General features: G+C 44.6%; 2 protein-coding genes across 4 annotated transcripts in view; both read right to left on the bottom strand.

Annotated features, from left to right (window-relative positions):
- LOC309714368 (NACHT, LRR and PYD domains-containing protein 12-like) overlaps positions 1 to 20,124 on the bottom strand; it is a 253,157-nt gene that overhangs the window by 26,490 nt on the left and 206,543 nt on the right. The window lies entirely within an intron of this gene.
- On the bottom strand, positions 91 to 19,750 carry LOC309714366 (NACHT, LRR and PYD domains-containing protein 12-like). 3 transcript variants are annotated; one of them, XM_082546768.1, is made up of 11 exons: positions 19,643 to 19,750; positions 18,286 to 18,384; positions 17,766 to 17,858; positions 17,038 to 17,279; positions 15,152 to 16,940; positions 6,495 to 6,665; positions 6,217 to 6,390; positions 2,668 to 2,844; positions 2,316 to 2,489; positions 1,659 to 1,823; positions 91 to 1,535 (listed from the first exon to the last, which is right to left on the bottom strand). In XM_082546768.1, the coding sequence occupies exons 2-11, from the start codon at positions 18,369 to 18,371 to the stop codon at positions 1,529 to 1,531; spliced, it is 3,078 nt and encodes a 1,025-aa protein (XP_082402894.1). In that variant the 5' UTR covers positions 18,372 to 18,384; positions 19,643 to 19,750; the 3' UTR covers positions 91 to 1,528. The 3 variants fall into 3 exon arrangements, with proteins under 3 accessions (XP_082402894.1, XP_082402895.1, XP_082402896.1); XM_082546769.1 differs by having other exon boundaries at positions 15,152 to 16,937; XM_082546770.1 differs by having other exon boundaries at positions 1,659 to 1,745; positions 19,643 to 19,749.

Below are 20,124 nucleotides of genomic sequence, written 5' to 3'. Positions count from 1 at the left end.
CACTCACGACTGCAGCAGTGATTAAAACATCTGTGTGAACTTGTTATTCTTATTAATGTGAATATTTGTTATTAAGTCAAGACACACACACAGAGCCAAGCCCATTTTAATTAAAATTATTATCTTATGGGATTTTAAACAGAGGCTTAGCCAAAGTACATACACATTTATTTGATTACAACTAGGGTCGGGTATCAGCACCGATTTCTATAATCGATTTGATTCAATTCAATTTTGACTCAGACAGAAATATTATAATTCTGATCATTTATCACTACATTTTTAAAATATATTACACATAGATATAAAATATCCATATTTTATATCTATGTATAAAAACAAAGCCGAAGCTTTATCGGAGGACAAAACAGAAAACCATGAAGCAGATTTTCCTGTTCTGGCTTTTTATAGAAGATATCCCTAAAATGATTCGAACAAAAACTGAAAACCACGAATCAACATCTGAACATGACCTGTTGCTGCTGAAGTGAAGCAGAGCAAAGTTGCAGAGGGTTGATTAGAGACAAAGCTGAGAGTTTGTAATTTGGCATAAATTAAAAAAAATATAAATTTCTTTGGTATCGAACAGCAGAAATGAGACTTTGTTTTAGGTCATTTAAAAATAAACAAACAAACAAAAACAGAGGCCAACAGCACTGAACACAACAGTAGACTGGTGCGTAATAACCAAGAGAATAATGCAGAAAACAGAGATTTGAGATGGGAAACTGTTCTTGAAGTACACTGAGAGAGAGAGAGAGAGATGTGCAGGAAGTGTGATTTTATTGTGGTGGAAGAAAAACAGCCAAAGTCAGAGGGAATCCATGACGATGTTTATGTGAAGCTTAGTTTGGATCTTCTTTTGTTGTTGGTTCAGTCAAATTTGGTTGGAGTGACGAAACCTGCAGCTTCAGAATCTGTGAGCTGTCGGCTGTATGCGCCGTTGGGTGAACGATTCACGCTTTGTGTTTACGTCTTCGTGTGGATTCTGTTTGTTTGCTCTCATTTACAGTTTTAGCTGTTTGGTGGTTGTTAAATGGTTTGTGAGCGTTAAACTGAGATTCTGGCATTTCTGGTAAAATACATTTATATTTAAATATTAATCTAGGATTTAATGAATCGATATTGTGTTATTCAAGTTAAAATCGATTTTTTTAAACCCACCCCCTAACTACAAGCACAAAACTCACAGAAGACAAAGTGAAAATAATAATAACTTCATTTAAACAAAAAGAAGAATTTTTCTTTTTTTACAAAAACATGGAGCTCACAGCCAACACGACCGGGATGCTAATTAAACTCTAACAACGAACAAACAGTAAAAAGTAACAACATTTATTCCATGATGAAAACAAGATGATAACAAAAACCAAACCAGGATGAAATGTACTGATACTTTTGTCAGTGTGTATAAAAATGAGATAATAATGTTGCGGAGAGATGAGGTCCAATCAGAACCAACCAAGCTGCGGAGAGACAAAAAGAGGGCATCTCTGTGCATCTTACTGGCTGTCAGCTACATCCAGCTTTATCTCCTGCAAAGATCAACACAGACAACAGCCATCACCATCATCTTTAGCTAAATCAAGCTCTGGGATATACTGCATACATAATAATATACATGTAACACAGTGTTGCTAAAATCAGCAGTGACTCACTCCACTCTTAAGTCTGGAGTGTCCACAAGATCAGACAGCTGCTTCACGTCTAAATCCTTCAGGTTGTTGTACTTCAGGTCCAGCTCTCTGAGATGAGAGGGGTTGGACTTCAGAGCTGAAGCCAGAGAAGTACAGCTGATGTGCGACAAGCTGCAGCTCCTTAAACTTTAAAAACATGCAAGTTTATTTATCAGCGTTTCAAACACCTGAAGCCAACATGCAGTTTCAAACAGTGAAAAAGACCTCTCATTAATACGGCCGACAACATGTTACTTCCTCTAAAACACCCTTATGCCAGAACTCATGCAGACTAATTACATGTCAGGAGAAAAGCTAGTGCTAGAGCACAGAGCCTACATACTTCATGCAGGACAACGTTATTATTTTCAGTTTGTCTACTTTAAGATACAGCTGGAAGGCTATAAAAGTGTAAGGACATATTTATCTCTGAATATTTCAGCCAGTACAGTTTTTATGGATTAAAATCACAAATCATGAGACAATCTTACAACTGCTACTCTGAGAAGTGTCTACGATTGGATGAAAATCACTGAAAACAACTGATTTTACAGTGAAGACTCAGTGGGGTCAGTATAACAGTCATATCTGCAACTGTCACATATTCATTTCAGCAACAACTAAAATGTGATGTCTGACCTCAGTTTCTCCAGTGTACAGCAGGGACGCTCCAGAAACCCACACAGATGTTTCACTCCTGCATCCTGCACATTGTTGTTACTCAGCTCCAGATGTTTCAGATGGGAGGGGTTGGACGTCAGCGCTGATGCTAGATATGCACAGCTGATCTCTGACAAACCGCAGAGACTGAAACTGAAGGAATTTAAAAATATGATGTGAATTAAAAAGGACAAACTGTCTGCTCCCCCAACCAAACTCTCTATATGTCATTAGTGTGGTCATCTGATTGATCTACTACCTTAGTTGATATTCAACCCACAGTCAACTTTCACTCACAATATTGTCGGACAGAAACATGACAGACTCTGACCTGAGTGTCTCCAGATTACAGTCTGGACTCTGCAGAAATCCACACAGCATCTTCACTCCTGAGTCCTGCAGGTTCATGTTATAGTTCAGGTCCAACTCTCTCAGATGGGAGGGGTTGGACTTCAGAGCTGAGACCAGATGATCACAGCTGGTTTCTGATAAACTGCATGAATCTAATCTGAAAAAAGAATAAAACACAACAGAAGTTATTTTACTTCCATGAAGCAAAAGCGTACACAGTGAACGTCTCTGTGAGTGCTGCGAGTTTCATTTATACACTTCTTCCAATGTCACCCTGGGAAAAGATATGTGTGTGACGCTCTTACACTCACACATGAGTCTAACTGAGCTCTGGATAACAGAGAGCAGAGGAGCCACAACAAGGCCCGAGAGGACAGAGACAGAGGGACACATGTCTTCAGCTCATTGTAGAGAGTGCCGTATAACTTTAAAACAAAAAACTGGGATATACCTAAATGATCAGTCTACAGATGACGCTGATAACCGAAAACATCCGTTAAAAACCAAACAAACAATTAACCAAAAATGGATTCTTGTATAAAAAAAAAAACAACAACCTGCAAAGATAAAAATGATCCAAAGTGTTTAATCCTCCTTCAGTGTAAAGATGGATGAAAGTCCTAAATCACACTGTGAAGCCAGAGTGATACAGATGGACACAGCTGCAGGAAAAACAGGAAATAGGAAGGAAATCTGCCTCTGATAATATCCTTGGATTTCAAAGTTTAAAAGCATTCATACGGGGTTAAGGAAGGATTCTGATACTGATTCTGAATACAAATCCATCCATGACCCTCTACTCATGGGGTCTCCTCCTCTCTAACTGAAAACAACCTCCAGGAGGCGTCCTAACCAGAGGCCCAGAGCGTTTGAATCGCTATACTCTATATATGACTCTTTCGATACGAAGGAGGAGCAGTTCTACTCTGAGATCCGTCTGGATGTCGAAGGCCCTCATCTCATGTTTAAGCTCAGCAACATTATGGTGAAATCTGGCCGGTTGCATTCACGACCTTCCTCTTTCAGTTATTACCCAGATCTCATGACTACAGGTGAGGGTTGGAAAGTAAATGGACCGGGAAAATGAAGGTATCATCTTTCAGTTCTGCTCTTTTCACCACAAGAATCCAATATAACACCAGCATTATGACAGAACCATAATATTTGAAAAGAGGAGTTAAACTCCCACAATCCCTTCATGGTCAGGATGAATCTGCACTGCACACATCTAATCTAAGGTTTTGATGTGATGATATTTACACTCCCATCAAAGCCACTCGAATCACCAGAGTTCAAACATCAGAATACTATGATAAAAACCCAAATGAGGAAGGTCTCTACTTGAGCTGCAGCTGTGGAATATTTAAGTAATCTTGATTTCTATCAATTATTCTGTTGATTCATGGAGTGACTGGATAAGAAATACATGTTTCTCATTAATGAGCAAACATTCAAAGGAGAAAAAAAACAAAACAGGCCTTTCACATTGGTTTCCATTCTGCAAAGTTTTTCTGTTGCTGAAAACAGACGTTATGATGGCATAGATGTTAATTAACCTTAATAATAATTAGGTGTCCTACCTAACATCCCTCAGGTTAGTGAATCAGAGTCTTACTGGCCCATCTACATTTTTATTGGGTCCTGCAGTATCTTAGCTGTTCCCAGGACTGCGCTCTTCTGGACAGAGATCTCCGCTGTTGTTCCCGGGATCTGCTGGAGCCACTTGCCTAGCTTGGGAGCCACTGCACTGGGACCACCATCACCTTCACCCTCCACATCCTCTCGAGCTCTTCTCTGAGCCCTTGGTATTTCTCCAGCTTCTCGTGTTCCTTCTTCCTGATATTGCTGTCATTCGGAACCGCTACATCGATCACTACGGCCGTCTTCTTCTGTTTGTCCACTACCACTATGTCCGGTTGGTTAGCCACCACCATTTTGTCCATCTGTATCTGGAAGTCCCACAGGATCTTAGCTCGGTCATTTTTATTCCCGTTGCTCATAAATATGTTTCTATTGCAGGTCTGTTTTTCCATGTTATTATATTATTATTATAAATAATTAACCCAGCCTGCCCCAGCCCCTACAGTTAGTCCTACAGTCGTATGTAAATATTAGGGCTGGGCGATATGACCCAAAATTCATATCTCGATATTTTTTACCTGGACGGTGATATAAAATATATATCTCGATTTTTTTTTAAAAGCCATAAAGTAAGAACAAAAAGAGTTCTTAGTCAAAGCTGTGGCCCAGATGTCACACAGGCACTTTTATTAACATAGAGCATAGATGTACATAAAATTTACTCAAAAATAAATTATGAGCATTTATTAAATAATAATGCTCCATAAATAAAAGAAAACAATGTTGTTTTTGTGCATAACAAAAAGCTCACAATTGTGCAGTCAAAATGTAAACTAAAAGACACTGAGCATAGTAACAAAGACAGATTTCACAGCTGCTCTGTTCCCAACTTGTACTGCGTGACTGACAGCATTGAGTTTGAAATCCTCTTCCTAACCACGTCTCTTAACAGGTGCCATTTATAGTCCTTATACACAGTAGGGTAATATTACGTTGAAGCACAGTACGTATCACTCCGCGAAGGCTCCTCGGTAGCCGTAATGCTCCGACAATCCATCAAACCAAAGTCGTACTAAAACATTTTTGACAGATTGCTGAGCGCTGTGTACCACATAAAATCGGTTCGCGGCCATCAAGCACAAACAGAATTCATACATAAAGCACGCTGTCAACTTTTGAGAAAATGCAAGGATTTTAGGCTGCGCAGCGCCTCTGGGCTGCATGGCGTTAGCGTGGTTAGCTAGCTAACACGTTGACGGCGTCCAGCCCCACGCATGGGGCGATGTGCTCGTTAACGGAGATTTGCCATGTCCATCTTGTCGCTTCCTGCAGGTGAAGCGATGGGGGAGGAGGGGCGAGGCCGAGTAACGTTGCGTAAAGACAAAAGTGGACGTAAAAGAGGCAAACTTGCGGCTCCACAAGTATAATTATAACGTAACATAGACTATATCGATATAAAGGATATTGTCACACCTTATATCTCGTATAAAAATATATCGATATTTTTTAAAAACTCGATATATCACCCAGCCCTAGTAAATATAGCTATTAAATCTTATGTGAGTGTGTACTATGCTAGTGCTGTGAATTACAAGAAGAGAGGAAACCTAATGGTAGGGGACCAGGGGGGTAACCCACCAACCACACACAACCCCACCTTCCACAATCACACCCCACAGAGGAGGCCTTAGCCCACCACAGCCCAGCGAGGTGGAAAAGCAGCCCCAGAGGACCCACCCAGGTGGAAACCACTGGGAGTTACTATTAGGTACCAGGCAAAAGGTGCAACTGCAGTGAGGTGGGGTCATAGTAGAGGAGGTGGAACCAAGCCCACCAAAAACACGGCTGGGCCCCGTACATGCTAACTGTATAGAAGCCGGCTTGCATGGGGCATGCCAGCTCGAGCAGCTCAGGCCTCAACAAAGCCACACGTGTTTCTCATACTGACCTCAGAGTCTGTAGTTTACAGTGAGGGCTTTCCAGATAAGCACACAGACCCTTGACATCGGATTCCTTCTGGTCATTTCCACTCAGGTGCAGCTCTACCAGATGGGAGGGGTTAGTCTTTAAAGCAGAGGTCAAAGCAGCACAGCTCACCTCTGACAGGCTGCAGCCTTTAAATCTGAATATAAACATTAGAAACAAATAAATTTTAATCGTATTCAAAAAGTAAACTGATATAAATGTTTATTTAATAAATATCACAGCTCAAATCAGTAAACTGACCTCAGAATCCTAAGTTGACAGTTTGGACTCTTCAGTCCGGCGGACAGCTTTGCACCTGAATCCTGCAGGTTGTTAAAGCTCATGTCCAGCTCTGTCAAGTGGGAGGGGTTGGACTTCAGAGCTGAGGCCACAACTTCACAGTGAGTCTCTGAGAGTCCACAAGAACTCAGTCTGTGAACAGAAAATAAAATGTGAGTTATAAAACAGATGTGAAGCATCCAAACAGAAAACAGAGTGATGTCATAATCTGATGTTTTGGAGGAACGCTGTCTCGTTTCACTTTGTACTGTACCACTGAACATGGTTGAAATGAAAATAAAGCCACTTGACTTGAAAAATAGTATATCGAGAGCTCATGGAGAAGGAAACATCTGCATTAAAAGGACTTTATGATGCTGGAAGGTCTTTGAGACAAATAGGATTAAAAATTTAGTAAAACACGGCAGATATTTGATGATTGCGTGGGCTTCCATTTCTTCAAACTGTGTGGGCAATCTCTTCTGGACTGAAACTGAGTAGTCATGGGTTCATGCAATGAGACGATGACCCCAAGCATTCTTCAAGTCTGTACAAAGATTACCTGACCAAGAGAAAACAATGTGAAGTATTGGAATTGATGTGATGGCCAAAGTACAGATTTGATTCCAACTGAACAGATCTGGAATTTAGTGGATTCAAAGATAGGTTACACAAAAGTTTCATCCAAAGCAAGTCTCTGGGATCAGCTAGAAACAATCTGGAACTCAACGAGAAAAGAGACGGTAAAGATGTTTAATTTCTGCCGCACCACATTTAGTAAACGTTTAACTTACATTATTATAACATAACTAAGATTCTAAGAAATCTTTATTCTTGATTCAAAAACTCAAATGTTGCAGGAAAAGCACAAACAGAATGGAAAAGTAAGATCTTGGCTCCGACTGTGAAGTCATGCATTGTGTTGCATTGAGCAGGTTAGCTGGGCATGTTGTAAGGATGGTAAAAAGGAGATACCTCCCATGCGTTCATCACACTGCAGTGCATGGTGCTCATTACCCACTCCTGGGGTCCGTTCTTCGTACCTCGCTAAGTAAGTTAGCTGGATTTGATTGTTGACGATTTCGCGTGATCTTGGATTGTTCGGTTCTCCGAAGCTCATCCAGGACTTGCTGTCATAGCAACAGATCCGTAAGCGTAAACCTGCTTGGGAGCAGGCTTACTTTATGTAAACAGGATTAGATCGCGGCCACTCAGGTATGTCCGCTTCATTTATAAGAAAGCAACAGCGATATATTTCCACTGTTTTTCCATAAATAAATATTATCAATGTAACTAAAGATAATGCAGTATTTGATTCTTTCATTGATTTCATACAGATACATACAGGTCATTTCCTAAAAAAAAGGAAATGTACTATTAATCATTCTATTTCATGTATTTGATTATTTCAGATGTAATTCATATTTTAGAGTAGTAATAGTAAACTAGAAAAATTTGCATTTCCTGCGAAAATGCTGTGTGGATGCCTTAACGCGTAAGATGTCTGCTGAAAAAAGCTGAAAAAGTTAAAAAATTGCAAAAAGTTGTGTGGCGGTGAAGAAACTGAAAATTTTGCAGAAAACAGGTGAAGAAGCAGAAATTTTTTGCTGAAAAGTGGTGAAAAGCAAAGATTCTACTGAAAGGGGTAAAGAAGGAGAAATTTTTGCTGAAAAGTGGTGAAAAAAAAATGTTGCCCTGAGCAGGATTCGAACCTGGCCCTTCTGGTCTCAAGGTAGCAACTTGTCTCACTAAGCCAAACTCATTCTCACAAAGAAGAGGTGGAGAGACTGACAATTTTGCTAAAATGAGCAGAAGCTGCTGAGAATTGTTATGAAAAGAGGTGAAAAGGCTGAAAATTCTGCAAAAAAGAGGTGAATCAGCAGAATTTCTGCTCAAAGGAGGTTTTTTTCTTAAAACAGCTGAGATTTATGCTGATAAGAGGTGAAAAGCCGGAAAATTTTGCAGCAGAGGTGAATAAGATGAATTTGGGCTGACAAGAGGTGAAAATTCTGCTCTTTCTGCTGAAAAGAGTTGAATGAGCAGAATTCTGCTGAAAAGAGCAGAAGCTGCTGAGAATTATGTTGATAACTGGTGGTTGGATGCATCAGCAGGGATGATGAGACAGAGTACCGGGCTGTGGTCGACTCCTTTGTCACGTGGTGTGAGCAGAATCATCTGCAGCTCAACGTGGCAAAGACCAAGGAACTGATCGTGGACTTCAGGAAGACCAGGAAACACTTGACCCCTGTTTCAATCCAGGGGGTCAGTGTTGACATTGTGGAGGACTATAAATACCTTGGAGTACACATTGACAATAAACTGGACTGGGCTAAAAACACCACAGCACTTTACAGGAAGGGCCAGAGTCGTCTCTATTTTTTGAGGCGACTGAGGTCCTTCAACATCTGCCAGAAAATGCTGAGGATTTTCTATGAGTCTGTGGTGGCCAGTGCGATCCTCTATGCTGTTGCATGCTGGGGGAGCAGGCTGAGGGTCGCAGATGCCAACAGACTTAATAAACTGATCCGTAAGGCCAGCAATGTTGTGGGGATGGAGCTGGACTCCCTCAAGGTGGTGTCGGAGAGGCGGATGCTGTCCAAGATAAAGACAATGTTGGATAACACCTCCCACCCACTCCATGACATGCTGGTCAGCCACAGGAGCTCGTTCAGTGAGAGACTGAGATTACCCATAATGCACCACTGAACGACACAGGAAATCATTCCTGCCTGTGGCCATCTCCCTGTACAACGCATCCACTTAACACACTGTTTGCTGCTACAGCTACACATGTTTCTTTTCCAAATATTTATTTATAAGTGACTTATGTATGTATGTATGTATATATATGTATATATTGTACTATTCTTAGTTAGCGTATTGTCTGTCTTGTCTTAATGTTGGTTTAAAATGGAGCACTGTAACAAAAAATAATTTCCCCCAGGGATCAATAAAGTATTCTGATTCTGATTCTGATAAGAGGTAAAATGGTTGAAGATTTGGCAGAAAAGAGGTAAATCAGCAGAATTTCATCTCATACTCATGTCACTGAGCCAAACTGGTTCTCATATACCTGAAAAAAGGTGAAAAAGCTGAAAATTCTTATTAAAAACAGCAGAAGAGGCTGAGAAAACACTGAACTTTCTGGTGAAAAGAGGCAGAACAACCTGGTTCTGCTCAATTTCAGTCCACCAATCAGAGGTACTGCTTCTGTCTGCTTCATCAGGCTGTGTACTTGTATGTATTTCTGCCATGGACTGTTAACAAGAATCTGAGGTCCATATTAGAAAAGCTGCTAAAATCATTAAACTTTGCCGAAATGTAATAAATTATCAATATGAATTACAGGCCTGTGATAGTGTATCAATTTTTAGTGAAAAAAAACATGTGGGCCAAGGTGGAATTGAACCCATGAACTTTGGTCTGAAGATCCGTTTCATTACCAACTGCGCCACTGGGAAAGAGAGCGGGCGCCTGGAAAACAGGGTGATGAGCAGTCAGAATTAGATCGCGCTCAGAGGCGAAAAACGCCGTTTTTTGGAGTTACAAAACGTCGTGTAACTCACAAAACTAGGTGGGATAGAATCATAATTCTTGTACTGGGTGAATCAGCGGACTTTGGTGAACTTTGACTGTGATTTTCATAGCTCTTTGTAACTTTGTCGCGGAGATATGACGAGAGAAGAAACGGCTTCATTTTCAGAGTTTGAAAACTGAGAGGAGGACAGATTTCCTACCCTCAAACAAGTCTAACTCATCTCAGAACGGTAATAGGTGAGTCTGTGAAGGTTCTCAGTCATCCAGGTCATCGTAGTCAAAGGAGCTTGCAAAGAAAAGCGTCTGGACTTCTTTAAGTTGCTTGAAGACGTTTCACCTCTCATCCGAGAAGCTTCTTCAGTTCTAAGGTCAAATGGTGGAGAGTCCCAGATATAAACCTAGTGGGAGTTTCCCCCCACAGAGGGACAAAAGGACCCCCTGATGATCCTCTAATCGCCTGAGCCAAGGTGTGAAACTGGGTGTGGGTCCCAATCAGCCAGAGTTTCGGGTGAGCTCATTGTGAAACCTGGCCCCACCTTATCATGCGAATTCCTGAGGTCAGATGGCCCAGGATGTGAGTGGGCGTTAAGGCGTCTGGGAAGGGAACTCAAAACTGGATTATAGATGGCAGAGAGGTAATAGGTGAGAAATAGGTGAGAAAATAATTCTTGAATTGTGAGCGTCAGGAGTGTCTGAAGATATACGGGGACAAGCCTCATGTCTTAACTTTGCTTCGTTAAGGAGATATGACGTGGGGGTAGGGACAGGCTTAGGGCGTCGGGGGCTTCCCCGGAGGCATCTTCCTTGGGGGGCTCAACCCGGGGTAGCGGTCATGTCCGGTTAGGGGCTCTGTTGGCTCTCAGGTGACTGTTTCCTCGCGGCTGCGTGCAGCGGGGCTAGGGGAGGGTCTGTGCTGACGGACGTGGGTTACTGACCTGGTAGCCTGGCTGCCCCTGGGTGGGTTCGGGATGGGCGTGAGGTTCTGGGGGCGCTCCGTCTCTGGGCTGGGACCCGGACCGGGCCTCGGGGGCTTGGGTCCTGGTTGGTGTGTTGCCGGGGTTGTGGGCGGGTGGGTGCATGGGGGCCCAGCCCTGGAGCAGGGTGACGCCGGTGCGTTGAGCCACCTGGGGGGCTCTTCAACTGGTGGGGGAGATTGTCACATCTTGCAGGAGCTTTCCTCTCCTCAGGAGCTCCCTCTGCAGGAGGGGGAGATACAGGAGAGGTGGAGGAAGATCTCAGCCTGGGTGTTTATTGTCTTATGTAGTCTGGAAGATGAGTGGATGGTGGGGTGGGTGCAGTTTTCTCTGTGGTGGGGTTGGGTGGACTGTCCCGGGCTCTGTGGGGCCGGGCGGCGCTGCTGCACTGGGCCCGGTCTGGATGGGCCTGGGCCCCCTTTCCCTGGCGGGTCGCGGAGTGTGGGGGTGCCTACTGGGGTCAGCGGGGGAGCTGGCCCCAGGGAGGGGTCACTTGCCCCTCCCTTCCTTCCCTCCCCATCTCCAGCTGCCTCCCTCTTCCCGCTCCACCACAACCACCCACACATGCAGGACCTTGGAGTAGGGGTGTGTCACCAGGGTGCAGAGGAGGCTACCCCCCCCCCCTGTCCCCTTCTGGCTGCCTCTGCCTCAATTTTATCCCACAACTTAGACATTCACATTACTCACACTCTCATTACACATACATATAGGATCTTGGGGGTGGGCACGATACACGGAGTCCAAAGTACCATCAGGGTGTACACCTCACCCCTGGCATCGTTGCCCACCTCTCAATTTTAAATACACGTAGACATTGAGGGCTAGCAGGAGGGACCATGCGCTTACCTGCTGCTCTCTGGCAGGTAGCTCCAAGCCCTCCTGGGTTTTAAATGCACCTTAGAACACACATGCATCAACATTACAATGAGCGGGTGGAGGGAGGTTTGGAGTCTTCTCTCACCCCCATTCTCTGCGACCTGCTGGAGCGGGGGGGTTAGGAGGAGGAGTTGGCCGTCCGACTGCGGTCTGGAGTGTGGGGCCTCCCTGCTGCTGCGGAGTCGGGGCGGTCTGCCTCCCCCCACCGCAGGGAAAAGGGAAACACCACCTGGGTCTGGGTGCAGTTCCCCCCTCCAGGGGCGGGGGCACCTAGACCCGGTTCGTAGAGTACGCTTGGGGAGTGTGATCGTGTGTACAGCGTCTCTTTATGTCTGTCTCCACGTTGGTTGAGTGTGGAGTAAGTGCATATGAGAGCATGAGGGTGGGAATGGATGTTTGTATCTGTGTGTGCCTGTATGTCTGTGTCTATATGTCAGGTTGGGTGTCAGGCGCCACCTCTCTGGGGACATCTCAGGCCCTCCAAGGTTTGGAGGCCTATCTCGCCCTACCACCACTTCCCCTGCCAGTGGCGGACCCCCTCAGACATCGGTGCGTTGGTGGTTCTTTGTGGATGGGCGTCCAGGTACACACCGGCTCACTCCTTGGCGGCCGCTTATCGGGGCCTGGAGCCTGGGGCTCGCTCGGGCCACTTCGGAGGTGGGGTGCCCCCGGCCTCACGGCCTGGGGCTCGGTCACTCAGGCGCAGCTGGCTGCCGGCGGAGCTCACGGGCGCGTCACTGCAACTCCCCCTGGCTTCTGCTCCGCGGCTGCTGAGTGAGCCCTCATCTGGGACTCTCCTCAGCTCTTTCCGGGACAGTGGCGCAGCTGCCCCTCTGTTGGTCTTCCTTGGTCTCTTGTGTTCTGGGGGCCTCTGGATGTCTGGAGTTTTGATCTCCTCCACACCTGCTTCACGCCCTGGAGGACGGGGCTGTGGCCCCCCCACACCCTCTAGCAGATTATTACATGAAGGAACCTTTTAAAAAACAAAAAACAAGCGCGTCCATGCTCACAGGTGTACACACGGGTGATCACACCCACAAACTACACCCTTTTTGGCTCCTACCTCAAAGCACACTGTGTTCTGTTGATCTTATGTGCTGCACAATAATGTTTAATATTTAGTATTTACTGTCATATTCCCATATATCATTGTGATGTTGTTTATTCTATTACTCTTGTTCTCTTCTGCTTGCTTTCTTTTTTCTTTCTCAGCAGGTGATCCAGGTGATTGATATATGCATTTTTTTTCTCTGCCCGTTCTGTTGGTTTTTGTCTTTTGCCCTTCTCCCCCGTCCCTCTTCTCAGCTGTTTCTCTTTCCCTCTTTCTTTCTCCCCTTCTTTCCTCCAGTCAAGTCTGTCCCGTATTCAGTAAGTGAAAATAAAATAAACAATAAAAGGTGAATCAAATGGACCATTACGGCAAGTCTGGGATGGTCAGTTTGGTAAAGTAAATCCGTTGGGCATCTTTCTTTGCCTTTAGACAACAATTCTGATGGCAAAAAAGCCAAACGGGACAGGCCAAAAGAAAAAAAAAAAAAAAAACGGAGATATGACGATTTGAAAATGCCTTCAGTTTCAGTATTTCAGCTCTGAGTTTCACAACATCCCCATAGACTTTGAATGGGGAGTTTTTAGACCTTGTGTCACTTCAAGGCAAATTGTGAAAAAACCGTAACTCGCACAATAATTATAGTGACACGGTCTTAAAGCCAGAAAAAATACCTACGTTTTGATGTATAATTTGTGGGGCTTGAGTGGAAATTGAACGAGTAGCAAGAAGTTGTTCAGACATGAAGAGAAAATTCAGAACGCACCAGTACTCACTGTGAGTTAATTGCATAGCAACCATAGCAACGCATGTATTTTCTGAAAAATCACAAAACTGCAACTGAAAACTTAAAGAGGCATTAAATGAAAACGGTAACAGATATGAAAAAGCTGAATCACACAGGAATAGCCCAATCATTTGAGAACGTTTTAAAGTTTGAATGGAGTTTCTAGGTGAAAGTATGAGGAAGTAGTTAAGTTTCAAAGACAAGCAAGTTTTAGCAGAATTGTGGAAGTTTTCCATTCATTTCAATGGGACAAAAAAAAGGAAAAAAGTGTAATATTTTAAAAAGTATAATAGTAATAAACACCAAAAGATATAGCTGGAATAAGCAGAAATAGCAGAACAGTTTAGAGTTTGAACGGAGAAAATCGGCTGAAAACTGAGGGAGTAATTAAGTGCCGAAAAACGCAGAGCAACTATAAGAATAAAGTTTAAAGAGAAACAGGAACTCAATTGTGTGGATGCCCTGTGAGGGCATCCACACAATTACTTCGCGTAATCAAGATGAGAGACCACGGCTATAAAAGCGAAGGTGGATTTGGGAAGCCTGTCGCAGCCATGTCCTGTCCGTATACGCGAGCCACCCATTGCGGAAGGTGCAAGATTGATAAGGAGAGTCCTCAGAATTCAGCGTATATTGCGGGACAGACAGGATCCTTTAGCTCAGCGTGACAGTGTGCTCATAGAGAGATATCGATTTTCCCGTGAGGGTATTATTCACTTAACCAACTTGTTGACGAGGGGTGCATTGTGGCAATAGTGGCATTGTAAAGCGCTTTGGGTGCCTTGGAAAGCGCTATATAAATCCAATCCATTATTATTATTAAATTACTTACGAGTTTAATTTGTCAGCAACTTTCTGCCAGCCCTCTCTCCTTGCTTTTGCAGCCTTTGCAGTGTTCCCTTGCGTTTAAACTCTGAAACTCCTGAAATCCCTCAATCAAGAGTTCTTGCTCTGCTGCCGAAAAATACCGAGCGCGCTCCTTCGACATTTTCGACGACCAATTAAAGGGTTGCTGATCAATGTTTCTACTATCGATGCGTAGGCCCTTTTAAGCCACCCAGTGATCTCACATTACTTCATCCAGCTGTACTAATCGTCAACAACAGGTGTGTTCGGAGAACCGGATTAGCGAGCTCAAAGTTGGCGCGATGATTTGATCTTGGATGTAGTAAGCGAGGTACGAAGAACGGGCCCCTGGCTGAATTACATCATGTTGCAATCACAGAACAGAATTATCACATCAGGTGTAAGACAAAAATATCTAACTTCTGCTGCACAATTTCAAATTCTCTCTAAGTGACACTTCGCCATGTTGGTGCAGAGCCCACAATATGGTGGGAGAGGGAATACAGTCTGCAAATATACTGGGTGTGTTTCTACACTGATTAAGGATGTTAATGAGCACATCTGGACTCACCGAGCCTTTCTGCAGTTCCTCACAGCTGGAATCAGTCTCAGTCGTCCGTCCTCTGATGTGTTGTACTTCTGCAGGTCCAACTCATCCAGAACCTCCTCTGACATCTGCAGCATGAAGGCCAGAGCTGAGCAGTGGATCTCAGAGAGTCTCTTTGATCTGTTCTCTGACTTCAGGAACTCTTGGATCTCCTGATGTACTGAGAGGTCGTTCATCTCCATCAGACAGTGGAAGATGTTGATGCTTCTGTCAGGAGAGATTTTATCACTGTTCATCTTCTTCAGACTCTTAATGACTCTCTGGATGGTTCCTGGACTGTTCTCTGTCTGACCCAGCAGACCTCCTAAGAGTCTCTGGTTGGACTCCAGACAGAGGCCATGAAGGAAGCGGACAAACAGGTCCAGGTGGCCATTTTTACTCTGGAGGGATCTCAACATACTTTTTGACAGAAACTCATGAAGCGATGTGATGTCATTCCAGATATCCAGAAAATCCCTCAGCACCTTTGTCTTCCTGCTGGTGAAACAGTGGAACATGTAGACAGCAGCCAGAAACTCCTGAATGCTCAGATGAACAAAGCAGTAGACTGGTTTCTGGAAGATCACACACTCTCTTTTGAAGATCTCTGTACAAACTCCTGAGTACACCGAGGCCTCTGTCACATCCAGACCACACTGCTCCAGGTCTTCTTGGTAGAACATGATGTTTCCTTTCTCCAGATGTTCAAACGCCAGCATCCCCAGCTTCAGAAGAACTTCCCTGTCAGCCTCCGTCAGCTCCTGTGGACTCGTCTCATGTCCCTCGTGGTACTTGTTCTTCTTCCTCTTTGTCTGAACCAGCAGGAAGTGTGAGTACATGTCAGTCAGGGTCTTGGGCAGCTCTCCTCTCTGCTCTGTAGTCACCATGTGCTCCAGAACTGTAGCAGTGATCCAGCAGAAGACTGGGATTCTACACATGATGTGGAGGCTCCTGGATGTCTTCATGTGGGAGATGATTCTGCTGGTCAGCTCTTCATCACTGAATCTCCTCCTGAAGTACTCCTCCTTCTGGGCGTCAGTGAAGCCTCGTACTTCTGTTAGCCTGTCAACACATGTAGGAGGGATCTGATTGGCTGCTGCGGGTCGGGAAGTTATCCAGACGAGAGCCGAGGGAAGCAGATTCCCCTGGATGAGGTTTGTCAGCAGCTGGCTGACTGATGACTTCTGTGTGACATCAGACAGCAGCTTCCTGTTGGTGAAATCCAATGAAAGTCTGCTTTCATCCAGGCCGTCAAAGATGAACAAAAGCTGAGAGACAGCCAGCTTCTCTGCTGAGACCTTCTGTAATGTTGGATGGAAAACATGGAGCAGCTCCAGAAGACTGTACTGCTCATCTCTGATCAGGTTCAGCTCCCTGAATGAAAGCAGAACCACCACACTGACATGTTGGTTCTCCAAGCCCTCTGCCCAGTCCAGAGTGAACTTCTGCACTGAGAAGGTTTTTCCAACACCAGCCACGCCGTTGGTCAGAACCACTCTGATGGGTCTCTGTTGGTCAGGTAAGGCTTTAAAGATGTCCTGGCACCTGATTGGAGCGTCATGGAGGGCGTCCATCTTGGAAGCTGTCTCCAGCTGCCTCACCTCATGTTGGGTATGAACCTCTTCACTCTGTCCCTCTGTGATGTAGAGCTCAGTGTAGATCCTGTTGAGGAGGGTTCTACTTCCTGTTTCATCACTTCCTTCAGTCACACGTTCACATCTCCTCCTCAGACTGATCTTATGTTCATCTAAAACCTCCTGCAGACCAACATCTGCTGACAGAAAAACAGAAAGAAAACTCTTCAATGTCTGAACAACAAGAAGTCCAGTTTTCAGAAATGAGTCCATCAGCAGACAGATATTCAGTCTTACTTTGTACACAGCTGCTCTGACTGGCTGTCTGCAGTCCAGCTCTGGTTCTGGATCTTTTTCCACACTGGGGACAGGACCAGTCTCCTGATGAAGCAGACTGGTCCCAGTATGAGGAGATGCACTGTCTGCAGAACCAGTGTCCACAGCTGGTAGAGACTGGATCCTTCAGGATGTCCTGACACAAAGCACAGCAGGACAGCTGCTCCTCCTCACAGACACCGCTCCTCTTCCTCTTCCTCTCTCTGTGAACACATTTCTTTATCACTAAAATCATTGACTGTCAGTGACAAACATGCAGATTTGATGACACTGTGCAGAAGCTCTGATGGTCACAGAGAAAAGTCAAAGTGGACAAACTTGTGTTTGAAAAAGTGTTTTGTCTCAGGTAAACCAGGACCATCACAGGTGACCCCGCACACCAGCTGATTGACCTGGTCAGTGTCTCAGGTCAATCAGGTCTCACACCTCCAGACTCACTCCCTGCCCACCCACCAATATGCACCATGGGCCAAGTGACCCTCATCACTCAGGCTCTATTCAGACCAAGTCCTTTCACCCCTCCAAGCACGCTGGAATCTGTTCTCTAACTTGTGCCTTTCTGTTGTCTGGTTTCATTCTCCCCTCACACACAGACAGTTTAAAGGTCGCACTCATGGATCGTCGTGTAAATGATTCACTGAACAAGACGGACTCCATCAGTCCATGCTACAGAAGAAACTGCTTCTTACTTTGAGGGTTCAGGATCACTGCTGAAACATGGAGGTTCTTCATGACTCCTCATGGACAGATAGCATGTTACTGGAGACTGTGACCTCTGACCTCTGCAAACACACACACACACGTTTTCATTTGTATCGCTCTAACAACAGTCAAACGACCTCCTGCAGTAAAGTGAAAATAATAAAAACCTGATCTGCACTGTTTGTCCACACGAGTATTTTCCTACTGTTCTGGGTGACGCTACACAAGGAGGCCTCCCGATTTTCCCAGTCACAGCAAACACCACACACTCAGGCTTCACCTGAGGACCTTACCTGATTCTGTTTCCTGCAGCTGGTGAGTGAATACATATGAATACATACTGTTCGCCTGATGTGTGTCTGGTTTGGTGACATGTGTAAGTGTGCCTGACATTTCAAAGTAAAAGTATTTAGTAGTCAGTGTGAACAAACAGCTACACTAACAGGATCCATGTGACGTCACAGGTATATCAGCTGTTACAGTCGTCATTACCCAGCGCACTCTTACTTTGGAGGCTCAGGGTCACTGTTGAAATACGGAGGCTCTTCTTGGGACCACCTGCTCCCCTCTGCTCCCTCCTCCTCTTCCTCCATCACCGTCTTCACTCTGAGAGGAGAGAGTAAAGTGATCCCAGGCTATCAGCTCTGCACCCACGGGTGTTGTGCCTGACTCTTCCCTCCACGGCCCACGGGATGATGATTATGTTGTAACAATGTGCGTAATTAAATTTCGCGCGCGTAGACCTCGACAGCCGCGCGCACAAAGAAGCCCTCGTGCACCCGCGAACGTCTGCTTTGCTTTCCACGCGCTGCTGCAGCGTCGCGCTCTCTGCTCGGAGAGAAATCCCGCTCGTGTAAATAAAATTAATTTTGGCAGTTTGGAGGCGGACCCCCGTAGTCCTAATGTGATTGGTCACTTTGTGGACACTTCAGGTTCCTGCGTTAAACCGAGTTACACTGTTTTCAACGGCATTTATTTTAAACGTGAAGAATAAAGTTCGCTGAATGAATTATAGTGATGGTGAGATGAAGCCTCATGATGAACTGAAGCTTTCCATCCAATTGGTCGACTCATGGTTCGAAGCATTGTGATGATTCATTTGCTCTACTGCGCCATCAAGTGGACAATTCAAGTGAAGTGGGCTCTTTGATTATAATGATGTGTAAACCTTATGTACATCTGGATAATGACACAAACTAGTGTTTGGTGCTTCACTTTTTAATAAACTAAAAGACAGAAATCAGATTATAGGATGTGTAGTGTTGTTTATTTATATTTTGGTGTTTATCATTTGTGATATTTATTACTGTGTGCATACTTTATTAGGAGAGACAAAATTAAAAAAAAAAAACATCTCTTCCTTGCTGGTTCCATCGAAGAAGAAATGCACAAGTAACTATGTAGCACGTACGTAATCCAATTCCACAACACGGTGTGATGGGGAATCAGCTGTTTTCCTGCCCATGTTATTTCGAATCTGGCGCGAACCGATGAACCAGTCCCTGAATCAGTCACGTGGTACGGACTGCCCGCGAGGCCTCGAACGTCACTGCATACGTAATCAAAGCAAGCCTCGATACGCGCTTCAGAAAAACGCCCCCGCGATTACCCGACGCACGATTCGAAGCTTCGACACACAGGACACATCATTAATGAATTATTGACAGTGATTGTTCGCTGTGCGGTGACCGCTGTCATTGGATTACTTCATGTTAATGATTCTACTGAAGCGTCTGCACTGACGTGCGCGCGGCTGCCGAGTTCTGCGCGCGCCAAACTTAGTTGCGCACGTGAACTGATTTGCTCTGATTATTTTCTTGCTCGCGCATTTGTCATGACATATCAATCAAGTAGATACTCTTACAGGAGGTCAGTTTGGGGTCACCATCCAGCCTCCGCGTCGGATCCACGTCCTCCTGATGAGTCCGGGGTCTGAACTGACCGCCAACAGGTCACGTGATCCGGCTTCCTCTTCTTCCTCTTTGGAATAAGGTCGATTATCGAGATGTGGGCGTGCTACTGCTCCCCACCGGTAAACAGAATAAATGCTGACAGTAACGGAGACACCAATCTAAACGTTTCCAACCCGACGAGGACGCAGATCCGGCTAAAGTGGTTTTATTGATGTTTGTTTCTTCTCTCATTAATCGAAGGTTCATCTGAGAGACAAACTGATGTTTAGCTCTGTGAGATGAAACAGAAGCTTAGGGGCCATTTATTAATTAAAGTTTTTTATTATTTTGAACAATTAAGAAAACCATAACATAACAACCCAAAACAACAAAAAAACCACACTCAGTGAAGAAAATTAAATAAATATATAAAGATAATATCAAAGTCAAAGTC

Source organism: Aulonocara stuartgranti, assembly GCF_965226115.1.
Source record: "Aulonocara stuartgranti genome assembly, chromosome: 9".
In the NCBI taxonomy this organism is placed as follows: domain Eukaryota; kingdom Metazoa; phylum Chordata; class Actinopteri; order Cichliformes; family Cichlidae; genus Aulonocara; species Aulonocara stuartgranti.
Note: the sequence above shows the minus strand (reverse complement) of the source record. Positions and strands in the feature narration are given on the sequence as shown.